Below are 23424 nucleotides of genomic sequence, written 5' to 3'. Positions count from 1 at the left end.
CCTAAACAGGTTAAGTAAAAAACATTTTTCAGCATCTGGCAGGACCACAAGTATCCCAGGAAATGAATGAAGAAATTCAACTGGCTTTGACTTGCCTTTGGTTTTGAGAGCGCTTTTCATAGCGGAAATGGGATTAGAAATAAAGCATCTGCTTTGTGTGTTAGTAACTATAGGTAAAAGGAAGCTGATGCACTTTCAGACGATGCTCCAACATTCAGTTGAATTTAATTGAAAGCGGACCTCGACTTTATGACGTTTTCGACAATTATTTCGTATCCAACGAGTTATCTTCGTCGCACGGGGCGTATGAGCGATGCAATCAGGAATTTGCCAGTGAATTAATTCGCATTTCCCACCCGACAGTGTCAATTAGATAGTTGCCCCCGTCGGCAGAGCAGGGTGCTCTTTCAATGCGGTTTCATTAGTGGCCAAGTTAATGGATCCCCACTGCCTTTTTTATCGCAGTCGCTTCTTCTTTCGCGCTGCCCTCATTTTTAGCGGTTTACTTTTCGACGCTGTGCGAAAAAAACTTTCCGGCTTCAATTTTCTCGTAGAAAACTTTTGGTTTTTTGTGAAAGTTTCCCTCTTTTGGCCTTCTGCTTTGGCGCTTTGTTTCTGTCTCCTTGTTGCGTATAAATTGCCGTCAATTAGTTTAATTGTTTTCCTAATGTTTTTTCGCTACTCTCGCCCCCATTTTCCACTGCACTCCATTGATGACCATCATTGATTAGTTGTGCAATTGTTTCGCAGCTGTCATTGCCTTTGTTTCATTTTCCACCATGTCGTTGTATTTAATGGCCGTTAAATACAAAAGCCGTTGAGTTATTATTGGCGACCATTGTTGGTCGAAATTAAAAAAATGTTGACGAAAGCTGTTGGCAAATCCAGCAGAGAAGACTGCATTTCTATATAAGTGGTTTAGATTTTTCAGCTTTAGTAGAAGCTCAGGAAATGGATATTTATGGCTCATTGTGCTGACTGAATGGTGCAGTATTTTAATCCTTAATATATCATTTAAATAAATGTTATTATTACAGAAATGCAGACAATAGCTGTTGGCAAATACTGCATATGAGAATGCATTTTATAATAGTGGCTTAGATTTTTCAGCATTACTAGAAGCTAAGGAAATATTTATTTAATTGCTCATTGTGCTGACTGAATGAAGCAGTATTTTAATTCCTAATATATCATTTTTATGTACCTACTTTAAATAAATTTGTAGAATTTTGTTGCAACTTAACCACTATCTTGGTCTGACAAATGTTTCCGCTTCAAAATTGTATGTGAAAAAAAACTTTCTCGCTTTGGGACAAACTGAAATGCACACATGCATGTGTGAAAACAAAGAGGGTTTTATTAAAATTGATGATGCTCTTCTGTGTTTGCTAGACGACGCCTTCAAGCATGCCATAAATCTTTGTCAACTTTTCTGAACCAACAAAAAATAAAACAAGGAAGAACGCTATAGTCGAGTACCTAGACTATCAGATACCCGTTACTCAGCTTAAGGGACCAAAGGGAAATGGAAATATGCAAGCAGCAAAGCGAGATTTAAATACGCCACCTACCGGCGGTAGACAGATTTAAGCGTTCTGGGCGTTAGAGTGGGCGTGGCAAATTTGTTTTTGGATCAATCGATAGGTATTGACGAGATCAATACATTTCAGTTAAAATTTTTCATCTAGCATAACAATTGTGGTCGCCACAGGTTTGGGCGGTTTGTGGGCGTTATAGTGGGCGTGGCATATTCGCGTGACAAAATTGCGCTGCGTACAAAGCTACAGAATCTAAATCTGAGATCCCGATTCTCTATCTTTGATAGTTTCCGAGATATCCACGTTCATACTTACGATTTTTTGAAGTTTGTGGGCGGTTTGTGGGCGTTAAAGTGGGCGTGGCAAACTTTTTTTTGAGTCAATCGATAGGTATTGATGAGAACAATACATTTCAGTTAAAATTTTTATTCTAGCATCAAAACTGTAAGTGCCACAGTTTTGGGCGGTTTGTGGGCGTTAGAGTGGGCGTGGCACTCTACTGAAACAAACTTGCGCTGCGTAAGAAGCTCAGGAATCTGCACGCCAAATCTCAATAGCCTAGCTCTCATAGTTTCCAAGATCTCAGCGTTCATCCGGACGGACAGACAGACGGACAGACGGACAGACGGACAGACGGACAGACGGACAGACGGACAGACGGACATGGCTAGATCGACTCGGCTAGTGATCCTGATCAAGAATATATATACTTTATGGGGTCGGAAACGCTTCCTTTTGCCTGTTACATACTTTTCGACGAATCTAGTATACCCTTTTACTCTACGAGTAACGGGTATAATTAAGCCATTAAAAGAGTGACACATACGTAACGAAAGTCCTTTGGATTGGTCAACAAAAAAAAGTGCATTAAAGTATTTCCGGGTTTTGTTATTGAAGGGTCTGCTTTTAGACGCTTGCCTCTAATCCGCAAATTATATAATAAAATTGTTCAACAGCCATTTTGGCCCACATACTGATTTTCATATTTACAATGACTGCACTTGTTTGCTTTTCAGCATGCTTTTCTAAGTGTAATGAAAATTTCCCACTGTGGCATTTACATTTTCATTTTCCTCACAGCAAATATGTTGTGACAAAAATGGGAGTAATGGCCAAAACTTATTATGAGCATGGAACAAAAATTAATATCCGCCTTTGAATATAAATAGCATTTTCAATTACAGTTCCAAATGGAAAACAATTAATTCTTAAGACTTTCTTAAGGGAACCTAATGGAGAAATATAGATTCACCCCGAGGGACTGTGACTAACAGCTATCAATTTCCTGACTGGTTTACAAAATTGCATTGCAAAAATGCTAAATTAATTGCGAGGAGAGTTGGCTCTGTGCCTGTTCTCTGGAGCAGCTTCCGGTTTCCGGTCGTTTGAAAGGAAATGTGGATGTTCGATGAACGAATCGAACTGAATTACTAATCACATGTGCCAGGACACATTTTGAGGCAATTTCAATATGCATGAGGCATTTGTGGGGGCAGGTCTAATGACTACATGCATTTAGGAAGCCACTTCAAAGGCCTGATTAGTCTGGGAAAGCTAATTGTTAGCCTCTTCTGGGTATTTCCACTGGAAAAGTTCTGGGCGCGTCTCGTAAGTTTATTGAAAGTGATACAAAGCTCGATTTAATCCGCAATTTATTTGCCTGATTAGAGGTTGCTCTTCTTGGTCTTTAATTGGATTACCTTGCACTAGGCATTCCCTTTAGACTAGCTAATTATAAAAGTTTCTTTGGCCAAAAGTAATACTATCCAACTGGCCACTGTTGATTGATGGCGGAGTAGTTGAAATTTTGTAATTTAAATGATGGGTTCTGCGGTCGAGCAAGTGAACTGGGAGCAGCTGAACTCTCTGGCATGGAAAATTGCCAGGGAAAGTCTGCAAAAAGTTGCGATAGAAACAACGAACGAAATGAAAAATATAAATACCCGGCCATTTATAAGTGGCACTTCGAGTGCCTCTGGGAGAGCTTGGGCATTTAGACGCCATTTGCCGGGATTACCACTCTCTTATGCATCTTTAGTTTTGGCCCGAAAGTTCCACAAAACATTTCCCTTTGACTGCAACCATTTAGGCAAAACTGCTCTGCACCACCACCCACTATATAAACCCAGAAGGACCTTGAACCACTCGCACAATAAAAGTGAATGCCAAAAATGCCAAAATACCGGAGAGCACAGTCCCATGGTTCCAGCTGTGTGATATTTCGCAGCTTGGGCCGGCATAAAAGGAGCATAAACAGATTTTATTACACTTTTGCCCTTTTTAGAGAATGTAATCCGAACTAAGTACTGAGTACTGAGACGAAGTTATGGCAAAGTAGAGTTATTTTTGGGGCTCAGCTAAGGAGCAGATATAAAGTATTCCCCATGGTGACGAGTCGTCATCAGTAGTTTATGCCCTATTTACTTTTTTATATAATTCTTGTTAAAGAAAAAATAAATGATATTAGATATATGTACCAAAATATTATTTTTATAAGCTGATTAAGTATAATTAACCTCTTAATTTCTTTTCCAAACTTGGAAAAATATTCTAAAATCCTTGCATCATTAACATTTTATGTAAGTACAATAAATTTCCAAACTTTATATTGGATTTCAATTGTAAAAAAAATATGTAGTACAATGTAATGTATACATGGTACATCAAAAGAATATTTATTTAATTATCTATTTAATTTGATAATTTAATTTAAAAATTTGACTTTTAATTATAGCTAGGCATTGATTTTTCTTCTCAGAATTCGTATTGTGAACATAATTGATTTCAGAACATCGGACAACGCCATGATTATTTGCCTGTCAAGGAGCATTAATCTTTTATAATATTTTGGTTCGACAATTGCTCCGTGTCAACTCATTGAGGCAGACCCAAATCAATTAAACATCCATTATGCAAATACATTTGCCGCAGACCTCCTTCATGCATATTTATGTGCCAAGTGGGCAAACCGCAAGACTAACCGAAATAGAATTTTTTGGCAACCACAATGCCCCAGAGTAAACAAGTGGAGACGGGCGAAATATGGCTGTGCTGTTGTGATTGAGGATTTCCATATTTACTCAGGACACATTTTCGGTGGGAAGCCGGTAAAGAGCTAAAAATAAACCCACAATAGCGAGGGGAAAAATAGAATTAGAAGCCTGTGGAATGTTTTTGCTGTCCAGCTAAAATTTCAGCCACGCATACTTGTGAAAATAAAAATCTGTTGCATATTCTGAACCAAAATTATGTCAGCTTTTGGCAGACCCAGCAAACAGGATGCAATTTCAATCGAACAACAGTGAACATTTCACGAAAGCCGCAGACAATCGTATTGAAAAGCAGAACTGCCATTCATAACCGGAAACGCGTTGTTTGTGTGCGGTAGTCCAACGGCACCGGATGTGAATCAAAGGATAGTTCACTTCCGGAATGCGGAGCACTCATTGAAGTCAATAATGCCATTCAGATATATCGATTAGAAGCTGTGAAGTCAGCATTGGAATTCAACAAAGCCCGGAAAATATCTTTTATCCCATTATCCATAATATTGAGCCCTTAATCGGTACTGATTACAAATGGTTAAGCTTTATAAACCCCAGATAAATGTAACATTTGTATCATTTGTAGGAAAATAGTTTACATTTCATTGGGGATAAATGCCATTGAAGACAAAGAGAAGCAAAGCAAATGGAACAACAAGCCTGGCAACTAGAATGCAATTGAAGAACAATTTCAATTTTATTGTCTTACTTTCCTTGGTTTTCCTTTGTTTCCGGCTTTGTTTGTTCTGCTTAAATTTCCCACATTTTCAAATGGTCCAATTAAACCCGGTGTCAAAGGATTTTAAGCTGCCAGCACAGCCATGGCAAAGTCCATAAACTTAATAAATGTTTTGGTAATTACGCGCGAAAACTTCATTATAATTTCATTTTTCCCATATAGTGTCAATAAAATTTACGACATTTTGTTTGCGTTGGCTGCAACAATTAAAATTTCATTAATGGCGAGAATAAATTATGAAGTGCACAAAATGCGCATAGTCCATTAATAATCCGATGGCGGGAAATAATGTTTGCATGCCAAATAGCGGGGATATTGATAAAGCAAAATGGTTGGTAATTCATCGAAAATCCTTGCGTATAAAAAGGAAATTGAGCTGTTTAATTCTTGCTGAGCTATGATCTTCAAGCTCTGCTATACAAGTTAATTTTATAGCTGTCCAAGCAAAAAATTCTGAAAGTCAACTCTTTAACATAATTGAATTTGTACGAGCAAAGAAAACTTTTTTGCATTCATTTTGTTAAAAGTAAATAAAATAGTTGTTGACAGAGAATTTTTCACAAATGTTTTCGTTAAATTTCTCAAAGATAATTAATTAGGGGAGCAATTTGTACTTGACTTCAAGAATCCTAAATGGTTGAAAGCAGGACTTGCCTGACCCTTTTTCGCTCGGAATTTTATACAAATGTTCAAAGAAACATAATAAAAGGAGCCATTTTTCCTTAATTTCAAGAATCCTAAATGATTAAAACATGGTTTGTCTGACCCATTTTCGAGGTAAAGTCTGAGAATAGCTCGGAATTTTATACAATCGTTTAATTGCTCAAAGAAAATTCATAAGAGGAACAATTTGTTCTTGATATCAGGAATCCTAAGTGATTGAAAATAGGGTTTGTCTGACCCTTTTTCGAGGTTAAGTCCGAGAATCGCTCGCCGGTGGCAAGTGCAACAAAGTGTTCAATAAATTATGCCCTTGCCATTGTTTGTGCCACAAAAGAAGTGGCTGTTGCCACTGCAACGGCAATCGATTTGTCTTGGCCACTGCCCACGTCCCACTTGTCGTATGTGTAACAAGTGTTGCACATAAATATCCAAGGTTGCACCCGCCGATGGGGGCGTGGCATGCAATGTCTTGGGGCAGCCACAAAATAAATAAAATGGTTGGAAAAGCAAAAGCAAAAGTGTTTTGCCAGCAAAGTTTGGTGCCCTTTTCGCAGATATGCTGGATTTGATTTATACGAAAACATGGCAAGTTTGCAATACCATTTATAAAGTTGCATAAAGCAATTTGTTTGTCTGTGGTAAACCATTTATTTACAGATGAGCAGGTGTTATGTCATTTTGGAAGGGTTGGGAACAAGGAAAATTGATTTAAAATTGGTAGAAATAAATATACATAATATCATATTTCTCTGGCATTCTTTTACTTGAATCTGTACTGATGTTTCATAATTTATTTATTTTTTGTGTTACCTATCAATCGAGTACATTTTGAAATAAATTAAATATTTTTGTTTCGTTATTGAAACTTTTGCCTCCGGTCGAAAGTACCTAACACACTTCCACCTATGTTGTGAATCTGAATTCGTGTCTGCATTTTTCCCATTCACACCCAAAAAGTTTTTGTTCGCCAGCATTTCTATTTGGGTCATTGGGGATTTACTGGGCCCAAAAACTTTTCATATGCTTTTGCCCATCCCAAAAGCGAACAAACTTTTCAATTGGCAGCTTAAATTTTACACATATTTCCGATCCACTTTGAAATTGTCTGCTCAGATTGTTTGTATTTTATGTCGATTGAAAATTAATTTACATATTTGTATATATAGTTCATCTGCCTGGGGACTCAAGATCTGCCTTACAGGTGGCTACTCATTACATATAATTAAATCGAGGGCCTTTGCCAAGCCAAAGGACGCTAATTGACTTTGCTCACATCCAAACACACATATATTTCACAAGGCTCAGAGGGAAACGCTCCTAAACGAATTTGCTATCTATTTGCAACATGACTGCGGGTAAAATAATGGAATTTCCGCTTTCGCCCCCCGCCGGAAGTTTCGTAGACGGCACAAAAAGCTTGGCAAAATGCATTTCGGAGCAAAGCCCAAAAGTGTCGAAGATGCAGAAAGGCCACGGGACTTCAGACTGTAGCGGCAGTAAGTCAGCCAAAATTCCAAGATGTCCTTGCTGTCTATTTGGCTCATGTTTGTGTGGGTGAGAGTGTGTGTTTTTTGGCTGCAAGTAACGGCGCTTTCAGGGCTTGAATTATGTCTGTGCCAGAAAGTATGTCTGTCGGCAGTCGGTAACAAGTTCAAAGGAATTAAAGATTGCGGTTCTAAGGGGAAACAATTTTAATATGCTTTAAATTATTATCTTTAATGCGCTCTTATGGAATATTGCATTAATTTGCATAATATTTAATATTTGAGAAAAATTATATGGATTTCAATCAGTACTTAATAATTACGACATTATTATAAACATTAAAGTCAACTATCTTGGCTTTCTAAATACAGCCTGGGATATAACAATTAACGTCTGTATAACATTATCCTAGTTATCAGTAAGGTTATGTATAATGTAAAGTCTTAGATCAGTAAAATTTACATATCTGTAGCTTTTCTAGTTTAGCTAAAACTATTTTATTAGTAAAAGATACTACGCTTATATGTCCATCTTATTTGGAACTTAATAAGAAACATCAATTAAAATCCTATTTTAAAAGGGAAGTCAAACCTTTTTCAGCGAAAAACTAGTCTTAATATGTATTTCATAATAAAACTATAAATTTGTATTTGAAATAAAGCCGGGCTCATAAACGAGAAAGTTTAATTAAAGCTAAAGACAATTCATTTTATTTCAAAACTGCTTTAAAGTTCATGTTTTTAGGTTTGTGTCCTGACTAAGTGTAGATAACCGATGTAGATATTTTGTAAGACCTGTGTAGAAAAAATTAATATAATGGTAGAAAATAAGAAAAATGTTATGAATTGTACAACAAATTAAAAAAATATATATATTTCACAAAAATAAGACTTTATTTTCATTTATGTTTACCCCGCCTACAAAATGCTTCTATTACTTGAACTTAAATACATTTAAGACCCAGGAACTACCCAATCATATCACCGAAGAGCCCTTCGGATGACCGTGCTGAGGGTCACGAAGAATGCCAAAAGCAGGAGGACGACGAACATCCCCAGGGCAGCCATATCCCAGCCGAACTCATCGCCCTGCATCTGAAAGTCCTTGAGGAAATGATCAGCCGTCCTGTAGTAGCAGAAGTTCATTGCGGCATGGCACTCCAGTTCCCCACGATCGTATCCATAGATGGCTCTCATCAGGCCCTCGAAGATGTACCTGAAGAAGGACACATCGCAGATGGGTCGCAGAAACCAGGAAAGCTCGTTCAGCCGGATGAAGAAGCCGGAGAAGAGGAGGAAGGGTATCGTGGCACTTGGCACCAGGAATATGGCCAACTGCATGGGAAACAGGGATCCCGCTATAACCCCTATAAAGTGGCCAATAAAAGCGGTCATCACACAAAGGGCCCAGCACATGGCGAATCGCGGCCATTCCGGCGGCTGACCCGTCATATAGTACCCAATGCTAATGAACAAGGTGGGGCAGGTCAACTGCAGGGGCAGGTCGGCCAGGACCTTGGACAGATAGTAGGCTCCCAGAGAGTACCAACCATTGTAGTACTCCCTGATGAATACCGCTGAATCCTGCATGCACAGCAGGATCGAGGGCATCGCATTGCCGGCGAAGACGAACAGGATGATGAAGAACAGGCAGGAAACATTGGATACTATTTTTCCGGCATCGCTTCCTATCTGCCAGTAGACCACGCCCAGAAGCAGGCCCACCACCACGTGCATCACCACACGCATTTGGACAGCGACCTTGAATAGAGAAATAATAAATATGGCACCTACCACAACAATATCTTAAGTCAAAACCCACCATATCCCTTGACATAGATCGTAAATGCCGACGAAGCAGTACGCTCAGCTGGAACCAGAAGCCCACCTGCTCCTTGCCACGCAAATGTGACAAATCCAAGGTATCCTTGTGGACATCGATCAGTGCTGCTGGAATAAAATTAGAGAAAGCAGAGAGAAAAGCGACAGATAGAGCAGGCGAAAGTGCAGTGAAGAATTAAGTGCAGGAGCATAGAAAGTAGGTATGAGATAAACCATCCTGAGAATCAACCCGAGCATCATCACTTACTCTCCTCATCCACTTGGAGCTTCACCACATTGGTGGAACTGCAACGCATCTTCTTGTTTTGGGTAATGAGGGACTCACAGCGCTCTGTGGTAGAAGATTGACTGCAAACTTCCAGAGCTAAAAAATAAAGTACTATTATAACTTATTTTAAGGAACTTCTTATGTAAACTTACCAAAATCGGCAGGATTGTAGTACTGTGGACAGATATGACCCGATTCTGCAAAGGAACCCAGCATTTCCCGCTGTTCGCCCGAGTAGAGAACCTCCCCATGGGCCAAAACCAGCACATCGTCGAAGAGTTGAAAGAGTCGCGATCCCGGCTGATGGACCACACAAACCACTATCCTGCCATCGTGGGCCAGTCGCTGCAGATGGCAGATCACCTGGTAACTGGCCACACAATCCAATCCGCTGGTGGGTTCATCGAAGAACATAATGGGCGGATTTGTGACCAGCTCAATGCCAATGGACAGACGCTTGTGCTCGCCTCCGGATAGATTCTTCACCAGGGTCCTGCGACAGGACTGCAGCTGCAGTATCTCGATAATGTCATCTATCTGGGAATTTTGACGTTAGTTTTTACATTCTTAAATGGAATCTAAACACCTACAATTTTCTGTTTTTCTTGCGGTGCTGTGGAACTGGGCATCTTCAGGTCAGCAGAGACCCGTAATGTCTCCTCGACACTTAGGAGATTTAACATCACAAAGTCCTGAGCAATATAGGCGGACATTTTCCGAAAGGATATCATATCCCTGGGTCGACCATTTATTAGGAACTGCCCTGTAACTCCTTGGAGTCTGTAAATTGGGGGAACAAAATTTAATATCAATTCTTTAGGAAGGTAAAATATAAGTAGATCTTAAGCAAAAAGATCTCTCTCAAAAGGTTTGAACATTGTCATGTTCGATTTTTCCATATTTCCAATGACTCAGATTGGTAACCCAAAAATACATTTATAGACTCTATAACTTGGGTTGTTGGATCCCGATTTTGAAGGGGTATACCTCTATGAGTTTGTGGCTAAATTCCCTTATTTTCTACATTCAAACTTCTTTTTTAAGAGACGGTCAATATTTTGGCCCATTTTCATGTGAAATTTTTCCGTATTTCCCATGACGCCCAAAATGGGAACCCAAAACCACACTTCTAGATTTCACAACTTGAGTTTAAGAATGCCGATCTTGAAGTGGGATACCTCTATGAGTTTGTGATTTAATTCTCTTATACATTACATTAAAATTAATATTTTTAACGAGGGTCAAAGATTCGAATGGCATTCAGAATAAGAACCCAAAACTGCACTTCTAGATTTCATAACTTGAGTCATTGCATACCCATTTAGATGTGGGATACCTTTTTGAATTTGTGGTTTAATTCTCTAATACTCTACATTAAAATTTATCTTTTAAACGAGGGTCAAAAATTTAATCATGTTCGATTTTTTAGTATTTTCTATGGGAACCCAAAACTAAACTTCTAGATTCCATAACTTGACTTATTGAAATCCGATTAAGACGAGGGATACCTCTATGAGCTCGTGGTTAAATTCCCTAATATTCTAGATTAAAAAATTGATTTTAGCAGAGGGTTCAAATTTTAACACATTTTCATGTTAGATTTTTCCGTAATTTCAATCGCATTCAGAATGGCAGCCCTAGTCTGAACTTCTAACTCCATAACTTGAGTTATTGGATTCCGATCTCGACGCGGGCTACCTCTTTTAATTTGTGATGAAATTCCCTTATATTTTACACCTAATCTTTTATTTTATAAGAGGGTCACAATTTGTTGATTACTCTATGTAGACACCGGTATATCCCAAATGTATACTCACTTGAAACCAGCCAGAGCATTGAGCAATGTGGACTTTCCGGCTCCCGAAGGACCCAGAATAGCCGTAAGTCGTCCCGATTTGAAGACTCCGCATGCCTCGTTAAGAATGGGACTGGAACCCTTCGTGGCTCCCCTCAAACTATAGCTAACTTGGCTAAAATGCAGTTCTAGGGCTTTTTGCTTTTGGACCAGGCCATTTGCCTGAATTTGTACTGCGTTATCGGCCATCGAACGGCGGCTGATTGTTGTTTATGAACCAGATACCCGTGCGTTAGTTGATTTTATTCGATTTTTGTTTATGCGGGGATCCGAACATTAAGCCGGTCAACAAACCAACGAACTGAACTGCCGACTGCCCGATTCTTAATAAATGCAGAATTGACTTCGGAGCTTTAACTTATCTTTATCGAACGACCGTTCGGGAGGATCGCGGATAATCTTATCGCATGTGTTTGTATGGATTGGATCAAGGTCGTCCAACCCAACCGAACGTGTTCGGAACAACTTGCGTGTGCTCTCGAGATCCCCGCAGATCCACCCACTTCGTATTGATGGGATCTTGTCTGAGGTCAGGCGAATAGATTACTAGTAGGCTGAAAATGGTTCTGCGATAGGAACTGTAAAAACGTTTATTTTTAGATAGATGATAATAATAAAAAATACTTTTCTATAAATGAGTTTATTCTATTGATCAGCAATCAAAGACTTAGCAACCTTTACAATTTCAATATTAGTAATAACTTTTTTTAACCTCCGCCTAAAAGTCAGCACCGATTTCTGAATCTGCGTGTGACCTTCTTTAGAGAGTGAAATTAACAATTGGCCGAGGCGACGGCACTGGGTAATTGATACCGAGTATTCAGTACGAAACAATGACCGCTGATAATAATACACACCCATTTACATTGCTTTCTATATAGAGCCCAAACTGCGTAATATAATAGAAGTTAGATTCTATAATTGCCTTTGTTAATTTAAGTTGTAGAACAGCTGCCGCTTATCACTAAATTCTGTTTACCCGGAATTATTGCATTTGCAGCAGTCAGAGAATGCCCATAAATATAATTTTCTAATTTACATGAGTAATTTTCAGGGAAAACTGGTTCCAAAAGGCCTCAACTGATGGTTGCAAATCGGGTTTGCCAGCCATTCAATAACTCCAAGTTTGCCCTTTGTAATGACTTTTTTATTATCATGAATTGAATTGATTATTTATCACATTTGACCGACACTTTGTGTTTATTTTATATTCCGTTTGGCTCTCGTCAATTAAGATTTCGAGTCGTGATCACATTAACCGACTGACAGAGAGAGGAGATATTGCGATCCCCAGTTGGCGACCACTTTCTGTTGATATTCAAAGCGCGACTGATTTCAATTGCTCGAAAGTCGAAAGCCGGCAACTGCTATTAATCGTAATTCATCTGGCAACAAGTTTGAAGTGCATTTAAGTTGCATTCAAGTTGGATCCACATGTGTAGCCTACTTCCGAGCTAGTCATAGAAAAACTAAATATATATATATTAATCCTAAAACAATAAGATACAATATTTCATTAACAATTTCAATGTCAGTGCTCGCTCAGACCTTAAACTCCATCAGCAAAGGCAATTAAATGTCTGACAGCTTTATGGGAAATTATTCAAACCTCATTGAATTCAAAACCAGACAGTAATAACAGATTACACAGAGCAAAATTAATATTCAGTTTCAGGCAATAAAAACAAAAGTTCATTCTCAGTTTCAAATATTTTTAATAATGTTTTCAAAGTCATACTCGCAGCCGAAGCCTGAAAATCAGGCTAGTGTTACAACTAGTCAATAAATGGTTCGTTAATACCATACAAAAATACAGTTGCTTATATGCTATGCTATAAAAATGTCCTATTTACAATTATTGATCTCGGTAACCGCCGTGTGTATATGTTTGTCAGGGTGTTGTTTGTTTGTGTAAGGGCTCTACGATCCTTTGTTTCAGATATATATCACGATTTCCTTACGCTCTACAGGCTTTTCAAATCTTTGGCACATAAGTTTCTCTCGAATAAATGCTTAAAACGAAACCACAAATATAAAATAAAAACATTTAACTGTCGGCGGAATGTGGCAGGTTTCCTCAGGCTCCTCGAGGCTCGAGGTTCGAGTGCCTCATCTGAACAATCTGAGGCGGAAGGACATGATGTAGAAGGCCAGGATGCGCAGGAAGAGCAAAAGGCCGAGCAGGAAGATTAGAGCGTGCATATAGTTGGCATTGGCAAAGTCGAAATCCTTAAGTATAAAGCGGGGCACCCTATAATGGCAGTACATCTCCTCGCAGACCAATTTCTCGCGATCATATCCAAAAATGGCCACCATGGCTCCCTCCAGACTGTACTTGAGGAACGATATGTCGAACATCCAGCGCAGCAAGACCGGAGCGTCCTTCTCCATCAGGAAGAACCCGCTGAACTGAAGGAACGGGCAGATGAAGAAGGGTCCCAGAATGGAGCCCAGCTTGAGGCTAAGGGCCGCTCCCACCGCCAATCCAATGCTCTGCGAGACCAGAGCCGTAACGAAGACAATCAGGAAGAACATGCCGAACCGCCACCACTCCAGGGGTTGTTGGGTCAGCAGATAGGTGGGCACTATGAACAAGGCACTGCAGATGACCTGGATGGGCAGGTCGGCCAGGGTGATGGCCACATAATACGCTCGCAGGGAGTACCAGCGATTAAAGTGCTCCCGGGAAACAATGGGGAACTCCAGGGGAACTGTAGGGTATATCATATTAGTAATAGCTATATTAAGTGAACGGTTATACTCACACTTAACCAGGATTCCCGAGAACGCACAGTACATGATGAACATGATGGTGTAGAAGAGGTATCCGAAGGTGTTACGCGCCTGGGAGGCATCATTGCCAATCCCATAGAATAGGCATCCTATGAGCAGCCCTGTGATCAGGTGAATGGCGAACCGCATCGTGGTCAGCGAGCTGTCCCGCCAAATCAGCAGGAAGGTTCTCACCAGCAGGATGCCCAGTTGGCGGTAGAAAGGAGTGGCGTAGATGTTCTGCCTCTTGCACAGATGCGAAGGATCCAAATCCAAGGCTCGCTTGGGTTTCTTCTTGCTCTTTGGCTTACAGCAACTTCCGGCGGACTTTCCCCCAACCTCACCACTTCCGATTCCCCCTGTTTGACTATCCCAAACCCTAGAGGATAACTCGTTGATGGGTGTGAGTGGCTTGAAGGTACTGGTCTGCAGAAAATTCGTCGGCCCAGGTGTGGACATCACGGGAGCAGTCACGGGTGTGATCAATCCCGCGGCCATTAGTTGGTCTGAAAGGTAGGATAAGTCTGGTTATTTTTTAATCTATTAGTTTAGATTAAGTCCCCTTACCAACTTTCTTCATGGCCGCCAGTTGAGCTACTCGAGCAGTCTTGCTTTGTCTGTAATCCTCATTGCGACCATTGTCCATCAGGGCCACCAGCTTCTCCAGCTGGTTGTCATCCACCGTGTCGTAGTCATGGGTGGCTATTTCCATTACTGTGGGTTAAGTATTTATTGATCAATTCCTTATAGAGAGTTCTTCATCCTGAACCTACAGTAATCCGCTGGATTGTAGGACTCCGGGCAGTGCAGATTGAGGGCTCCCAGGAAGGGCAGTAGGTTCTGGGCCCCACCAGCATAGATGCACCGACCCTCACCAATGGCATACAGGTGATCGAACATGGCATAGGTGAGGGCACTGGGCTGGTGGATGGTGCAGATGACTGTGCGTCCCTCGATCGCGAGCTTCTTGAGCAGATTTATCAACTGGCCGGAGGTGGAACTATCCAAGCCTCTGAAAAAAATAAAGTTTGCAATTAGTTTTGCAGATATCTTTCATTCTTATACAACTCACGTGGTTGGCTCATCCAGGATCAGTACGGGTGGGTTGTTCACCAGCTCCAGGGCAATGGCCAGACGCTTCTTCTGACCTCCACTCAGCTTGCCCGTCCTCGTGTGCCGATTTTCGTACATCCCAATGGCCTCCAGGATGCTCTTGACCCGCTCTCTCTTCTCGCTCAGCGTCATATGGGTGCCGATCTTCAAATTGGCCGCAAAATGCATCGCCTCTTTGACGGAGAGGAAGGCCTGCAGACTCGTATCCTGGCGGATGAAGGCCACATTCGGCTTGAAGGCCTTCAAGTCCCGCCGATTGCCATTTACATGGAAATCACCCGTATAGCCATGGGTTCTGGAATAACAAAATGTTATCTTGTAAGCTTGGATGCATAGAAGGTCAAAATTTGGGTTTTATTACGTGTATCCTGAAAGGATATTGAGCAGAGTACTCTTTCCAGCTCCTGAAGGTCCCACTATTGCACTTAGCTCTCCAGACTTGAAGTAACCCGTTAGTCCCATTAGCACATCTTTAGTATCTGTAAAGAACAATTAAATATTTTACAAATTAAAAACTAATTCGAAATTAAATTTGCTTAATCCACATAACCACTAACAGCCAACTAACTATGTAATCTCAAGTAGTCACACAACTTTTATTGGTAGGATTTATAACTGGTTAGCGATCCAGATCCATAAAGTTACCCAATCAGCAACAGACTTCGAATTTCAAGAACTTAAACTTAATTTGATTACTCACTAAGTGCGTTAAATCAAGCCAAAGATGACGGTATTATAGTTCAAGATTAGTTTATGATTTTTTTGATTTTATCAAAAAAGAGCACCATCACATCTGTGCAAATTGTGAAACATACGAGAATGAATGAGTTTATAGTATAAACTTTTACAATATCTGGTATTTGTTTAATGAATTGAAGTCCGATTTCTTGTTTATATTTATTTGCTCTTTCCACAAGTTTCAAATGCAGGGTGTCCCACATTTTCACATTAAATATAGTAAACTCGCACATTCCCAGTGATAAGCAAATCCCATTTCCCGCGATTACAGTCGTTCAATGCTGTATAATCTCATTTGGCACTGGTCTCCCCAGTTGTTGGATGATAGTGCCATAAGAAACCTTAAGTTCAATATACCACTCGATCGGGTTTTGTGTGGGGTTCCTAAGCCAAATACATTGTTGTCGCCCCTTCTGAATGTCGAATGTGCCCAGTTAATCTGTCGATTAGCCATGGCTACTGGCCAATTTAGATTTGAGGGGTCTGCTCGCCCTCTTATCAATCACTCCGCCGTAAAATCTTATCGCCTCCGGGTTCTATGACCAAAATCGTTGTTAAAGTGGCTTTACGTTTTTTTTAATGTCCCTGGGCCAGATGTTGAACTAGAGTCATCGCCGGGCAAGCAGGTGTACAAAGAGCGATTTTTATTGCATTCCCATGGCTGCGCTGGAGTTGGCCACCTTATCAATGTGTTCCCATGGCCTTGTCCCTGGAAATGCATTTTCCAGAAGGGGGATTATGAGTTACAACCATTGAACACCTGCATCTGACCACCTCCCAAAGTTACACCTCCGAATTAACTATTAATTACTTGTAACTGAAGAAGGCCACTTAAAGCCAAAGTTATTGAAACAATTTCCTTATCAAACCGATTGCTAATTGCTCTCGTTATTAAATACCATTTTGGAAATGCAACAAGCCTTATCTTCATGTTTCAGTTGATATTTACTGTGGTGAAATTTATGGGAAATAAAATAATTGACTTTTGGAATATTAGAAAAACGAAGTCTTTAAAAGAAAATTAGAAAAACGAAGTCTTTAAAAGCAGTTCCAAGGAAAACCGAAGTTGTCTATCAATTAAAACCTCCTCATCTATTTTTTAAGCACGCACAAGCCAGACGGAAATGTCCGGTAATTTTAAAAAGTCCGTACTAACTCGTACCGGAAACTGTCTCCAACAATTACGTCTAAAGCGTGCTAGTCTCTCAATAGAAAATTGGAAGCTCGCGCTCTTAAGTCACCTTACTCATCTCGAAAGTTGGTCTTAAAGTCGGTCTCTTTGTGAAGTCTGCAAAGTTTTAGAAAGGGAAAATGAGAAAATTCATTTAAAAGCTACGACTATGATGACACGCAAAGAACAGCGATAAATCTAAGGAAACAAAGAAGAGGAGATGTTTCATTTAATGGAATTTAAGTGACATCAATTAAAAGGCTTGCGCCTTTCTCATAAAAAGCAGAAACTGCTTTAACATGCTTTCATATCCCCTATGTTTTCTATTCTAATATGCCTATCTAAGTGGGGCATCTATCGTGAATTATTTTATTCGTAGTCCACATTGCCATAGTAACAATGAAATTTTTATCACATGCCCGACATGTGTCGTAATCGAGTCATTACCTTAGTTATATACACATGTACCTGCGATATAAAAATATCTATTTGCTTTCACTGGCTGCCGATTTTCAATAATCTAAAACTTTTTGATGGTGAACATTTTATGTATGCATTATACATTCTTTTCATTATCAATGGCTGGTAGCGCGATAAAGGCATTTAATAGATATGGAACACGAGTAACATGTAGTCTATTTGGTTATGGTATGCTTTGCTTTTAAAGAAGTACAGGTGGCCTTGCATAACAGCTCAAGGATCTATAATTTCAGAGGGGTAGAATTTTATATTTAGCGAATACCACCTCAATTAGTCTTGTACCTAGCATTTATGAATGGTTAACCACACACGAATTCCCGGTAATCACCCACCATAATGTTTGTCTATGATTTATCGTGCATGTAATCAGCGAGTGGCGCGTGCTACAATATCCATCAGGATCATAATCAGATACTTAAATGAGTCATAGGCCATGAGTCACCAGGGATACTTCTATTGGGCACCTGCTCACCGAAATATCTTTTGGGGAATGGCTATCTATCAGCGGTGCACTTGCGTGAGTCACATACTATAAGTCCCCCTATATATATCCACGATAAGTGATATGGTTAAAGAGAAGTATCAAGTAACTGCGATTGTGTATTTCTTCAACATATTCTTATCGGCATTGTAAGTGAGGGATCGGCAAATTGTAAACAAACAATATAGTAACACTGCCACACTCGACGATATGCAAATAGATCCATCCGCTATATATAGATATAAAAACCAATGACCTTCATATTTAGCCCTGACCATGCAAGTACCCATCTTTTATTTCTGCGTGTGTCCAATATCTATTTAATTTAATTTAAAAGGCTCTTTGAACCCAGTGATTCGCTCAATCAGCGGCTTGTCAATATAGTGAATTGAAAGTGTCTCTGCTCGTTACATGTGTTCATATATCCAATAACGACAGATGATTATTGCCATTTTCTTTCCTGCAAAGCGGACTTTGCCCCATATTTAAATCTTAGAAATGAAGAGTGCCAATAAGCTGATAATGCCAAGTGCCCTAATCTAAATGTCGCATGCAGGAAACTTTGATGAAATATGTTATTTTTAATGGCTTTATCTGGAAATTGATGAACCAAGACTGTATCAGATATCACGACTTTTAGTGCTGATGGTTCAAATAATTGCTGCATTATTTGTGTTTTGATTGTCCTGGCATTAAGAACTAATTTTTGACAACTTATTAAAAAAAGCCATTGAAGAGGCAGTGAACTGACTAATTTTAATTAGGTTTACTGGACATTACCACGCCACCACATATATAGTATGTATATTATAAAGCCAACCCTTAATTATAATTGCCAGCAATGCGTGACTGGGAGCAGGCAGGCAATTTTATGACCTTGGGGGGAATGCTCTTCAGAAGTCTTTTGTTCAAGTAGGATTGCAAGTTTAGTACTCAGAATGTTCTGTATATAAGAAAAAATGCAGACTTCACAAAGTGCCAAAACAAAGACAGACTATTTGAGTATCTTAATTTTGTTTCTTGTTTGCATGGGAATTCGGAAAACAATAACTTTTTGTTTATTATCTCTAAAAAAATTCTTCAACTTCAATTTGAAGTTATCTTTACATGTTTTCTGAGAAACATCAAAAACTTTAAAGGTACAACTTTCTACAATATCACTCTATCATTTTTGCCATTTTTATAGATTTTATTCTACTACTTCACCGCTTACTATGACGTGTATCTAATTTCAAATTGAAATCAAAACAAAAAGTAGTTTGCTATAGGTATAAACACTGGATCAAAGACAAACTTAGTTTTTACGTGAAACGTGTGGGGATTTATTTTCCAATGTCAAGACTGTTTTGAAGACGATCTTTACATATCAAATGATGTTACAAAATAGTATTGTCACTGACAATAATATAGTAATGTTAATGAAGGACTACATAAATGAAAACATCATTGAAATAGTAGTTATAATGAATTAAGGTTAATCATACAGAATAGGGAGATCATAATATCAAACTAGATCTTCTATGAGACCTTAATTTTAAATAGTCCCGCTTGGATTACAGTATTACATAGTTCTAGTTAAATGTGATCCCCCTAAATATCGGGATTGACAACTCACCCCTCTGGAAGACTCCGAATTTGGTGGTGTAGCGTATGTTTTCGAATCCGATGTTGATCTTTTTGATGGTCTTGTACTGTTCGTGGGGGAAAATGGAACCTCCGCTGGTGGCAGTACTGCTGCTGTGGCGACTTTCGTCACTATTCTGGCTCTTCTGACTCCGTTGACTTTGGTTGGCTGGTGACGAAATGGGCGTGGCGCCCAATGGAGTTCCATAGATGGATTCAGTCGCCGAGAGCACCGTGTTTTCCGTTTCGGCCAGCGGAGCATCATGGGATTTGGATTTTATATTTAGGGTCAGGTGGGGTGGTCGCTTGGAGGCCAATTTCTTGGCGGGCACGGGTGTTGTGGGTCGAGGTAGTCCTCCAGATCCTCCAGATCCTGCATATCCCCCAGATCCCCGCAATGGCAGATTGTTTTCCGAGCTGGACTTCAGGTTATTCAATCGGATGACATCGCCACCGGTGACATTTGGCGAAACCGCACTGGCCAAACTCCAACTGGACATGTCGTGGCTTCTATATACTCCCCAGAACTTTTGATCTTTCGGCTTTCGTATAACCTTAACCTTCTTTCGGTTTCACTTTTATCTATCTGTGTCTTTAGCTCGCGTTCTCCATTTAATTTGCTCTTTCCGTTCGTTTGTCGTAGGCCTGTTTTTGGCGTTAATTTCGAGGCGCGTCAAACAATTAGAATAAATAATATTTCGTATATCACGGGTATTCGAGTGTGTGAGTGTGACATTTGCTCATTTGAATTTTAATTCCGCTCAGTGTCTTGTCTGTGTGAGTTCATTCGCTTTCTAGCTGTTCCCAAGGGCGTTGGGCGGGGGGGGTTTCGATGGGGGGAGGGAGGGGTGCCCATTGAGACCGGCAGACAACCCATTTAATAAAAAGTCGAACGGGTGGGAACAGTAGCTGTAGCCTGTTGCTAATCAGACCATGCCCCCAAAAACAAGAATAGCTCACAAACACAAGGCAGCACATGTAAAACGAGAGAGTTTAAACCAGGGGCGTGGTATTAAAAATATTCAAGGGGGATTTCTATTCTAATGTTAAAAAAATATTCAGTATAACAGAACATATAAACATTTTTACAATCTAATATTATCTTTAAGGTTCCGAAACCCCCTTTTGCCGCCACTGGCATAAACAATGTTTGTTGTTATTGCCACACGCAGAGCAAGAATGAGGCAAATGTGCTCTCTGTTCACAAAGACAAGCGCTGCGGGGGAGGAAAGAGGACACCAGATTATTGCGCTACAGTAAATCCCGACCAGCCTTAAAGTATCCCCGAAGGCTGTACTAATATAAGATTACAAGATATTTCCATTACAATGGGGAACCTAGTTACACTGACTTTGGATTGTAGTTACTCATATCAGGTGTTATCATTCATATCAGTATTCCTTACTACAAGAACAGTTCCAATCTTGCTTTGTAATATAACCATGTTGGAAATATTCTTTAAATATAATATCACATTTTTTCTTACTAGATAGCTACCACAATTCTTTCCTTAAACCATAAAAACATTATTTTTTCAAATTTTTTTTTTATTTTTTAACATTTTTTTCTTTAAACTAATATGCCCTATGTTTTGATTTTGTTGTGTAGCGCTCGCAAAATGCACTCGAGCTTCTTCTTTATGATGCAAATCGTGTATATTTACGTATATTTAGCACGTCGCGTTCTATAGCCTTTGTTTTGAGCAATTGAGACGCACTTTTAATCGTTCTAAAATTTTCGACATTATATGAGTACCATATTTCTTCAGTGATATTCTCTCTGAAGCAGCTGATATATCTTTAGGTGTATATGTGTTGGCCTAGCCATAGACTTGTTGGCCCTCTGTCATTCCCACGTCTTTCGCGATTGGTAGTACCGCGTTGTTTTTGCTCTGGGCGTGCTAACTAAGTATCTAGTATGTAGCTCTCACTAAAAAGTATATCAGGTTCTGAGGCTTTTTTTGCGGCTTATCAACGGCCAGGGGTATGGGTTCAGGGAGGGGGGTACCAAAGGCTGAACCCACTAAACCACAAAAATATTCTGTTCGATTGGAGTATTCAGACCGATTATCACTGTGTCAATGCAACTGATAAGCCAAGTGCAGCACACACACACGAGCACCCACACACCCGCACACACAAATACTGGATCGAGTATTACCGCGCGTAATTATATAGATGGCTATATCTTTTGAGGAACCGAAGAGCAGCGCGATCTTTAGCGGCCGTTGGAATGGCACGAAATGAATTGAATTCAGGAAAGTTGAGTTGAAAAATATTAACCGAGCTGATTAGTTCTCTCATAGAGAGAAGCGCTGAGAAATGAAGAGAGAGCGTACAATCAGCTGTCTTTTCAAAAGACCCCCACCGAAACTACGCCCCTGCTCTAAGGTTTTTGTTTACGACTTCTCTCTCTCTGGCGGGGGTGTTTTTATACTCATTTCTATTTGTATTATTGCTGCTCTTTTCGGGCGACTCCCAAAAGGGGGAGGTTTTACCATCCCAACTCCTTTGTTTTCCTGCTTCCCAGTTGCAGTTTCAAATCGCAGTCAAACAAAGAACGGGAGAGAAAACAAGTCAAACCAGTTTGTTTGATGACTGTTGCACTGCGCACCTTGTAACTGCCTGCCCAAATATATCAAATAAATTATGCACATAGCTATGAATATTATCCACCAAAACCCTGGTTATTTGATTAATTTAATGTTTATTCAAATAAAATTTTTAAATTTAAATTAAAACGTTTTTTTGGTCTGTAATCTGGCAACCAGGCTAGAATATTTGAAAAAGCGTTAGGGCATTAAGCATTCCACCAAAACAGCTGATTGAACTCACCACCACCTTTCAGCATTGCCATACTTGAATTTTTTGGTGTGTTCGTTGGCGGGTATATTCAAATTCGGTTTGTACGATATAACGATTAACGAAAAGTACGGAAAATATGTATCTGCCATAATAAGTAGTATTAATAATACTGATATAACAAGTTAACCAATTTAAAAACTGTTTCACAAACACCTTAAAATCATAAGATCCAGAATAAAATCCAGAAAACCAATCAAGTGAGTAATGTTTGACATATCCTTGAACTCGTTTAACTGATTTGACAACATTGGGGAAAATGTTCAAAGACCTTATTTACGCAGTCAAGGCTGGACAGTTTCAGAACAGATATCTTGTTGCCAGTGGCGAATCCAGGATTCAGTTGCGGGGGGTATTAAAAAAATGTGTTGAGTGGAAATCAACAATTCGGAATAAAATAAACATTTGAACTGTAATACCCTATAAATTTTTATTAGTTTTTCTCTTTAAAACACGTATTACTCAAGTCCCCCGTGGATCCGCGCATGTTCGTTGCATGCTTTTAGAATACTACGTTCACCCAAGTGGATACCATTTATAACCCGCCGCGTTCTATTGGACTTTCTATTTTGCAAATACTTTATTAAGACAAACATTAATATTAAAAAACAAGGGAGAACGCTATAGTCGAGTACCTCGACTATCAGATACCCGTTACTCAGCTTAAGGGACCAAAGGGAAATGGAGATATGCAAGCAGCAAAGCGAGATTTAAATGCGCCACCTACCGGCGGAAGACAGATTTAAGCGTTG

The 23424-nt window shown here is 39.7% G+C and overlaps 1 protein-coding gene across 1 annotated transcript; it reads right to left on the bottom strand.

The window, feature by feature from the left end:
• Window positions 1-8339: 8339 nt before the first annotated feature.
• LOC119546240 (ABC transporter G family member 39) lies at window positions 8340-22050 on the bottom strand. The gene is made up of 14 exons (XM_037852386.1): window positions 21972-22050; window positions 19804-20456; window positions 15680-15797; window positions 15278-15613; window positions 14979-15217; window positions 14773-14919; window positions 14199-14711; window positions 13545-14144; window positions 11396-11642; window positions 10169-10358; window positions 9731-10115; window positions 9558-9674; window positions 9291-9418; window positions 8340-9229 (listed from the first exon to the last, which is right to left on the bottom strand). Exons 2-14 carry the CDS (start codon window positions 20309-20311, stop codon window positions 8450-8452), a joined length of 4308 nt encoding a protein of 1435 aa, XP_037708314.1. The 5' UTR covers window positions 20312-20456; window positions 21972-22050; the 3' UTR covers window positions 8340-8449.
• Window positions 22051-23424: the final 1374 nt, after the last annotated feature.

Source organism: Drosophila subpulchrella, chromosome 2L, assembly GCF_014743375.2.
Source record: "Drosophila subpulchrella strain 33 F10 #4 breed RU33 chromosome 2L, RU_Dsub_v1.1 Primary Assembly, whole genome shotgun sequence".
Lineage (NCBI taxonomy): Eukaryota > Metazoa > Arthropoda > Insecta > Diptera > Drosophilidae > Drosophila > Drosophila subpulchrella.
Note: the sequence above shows the minus strand (reverse complement) of the source record. Positions and strands in the feature narration are given on the sequence as shown.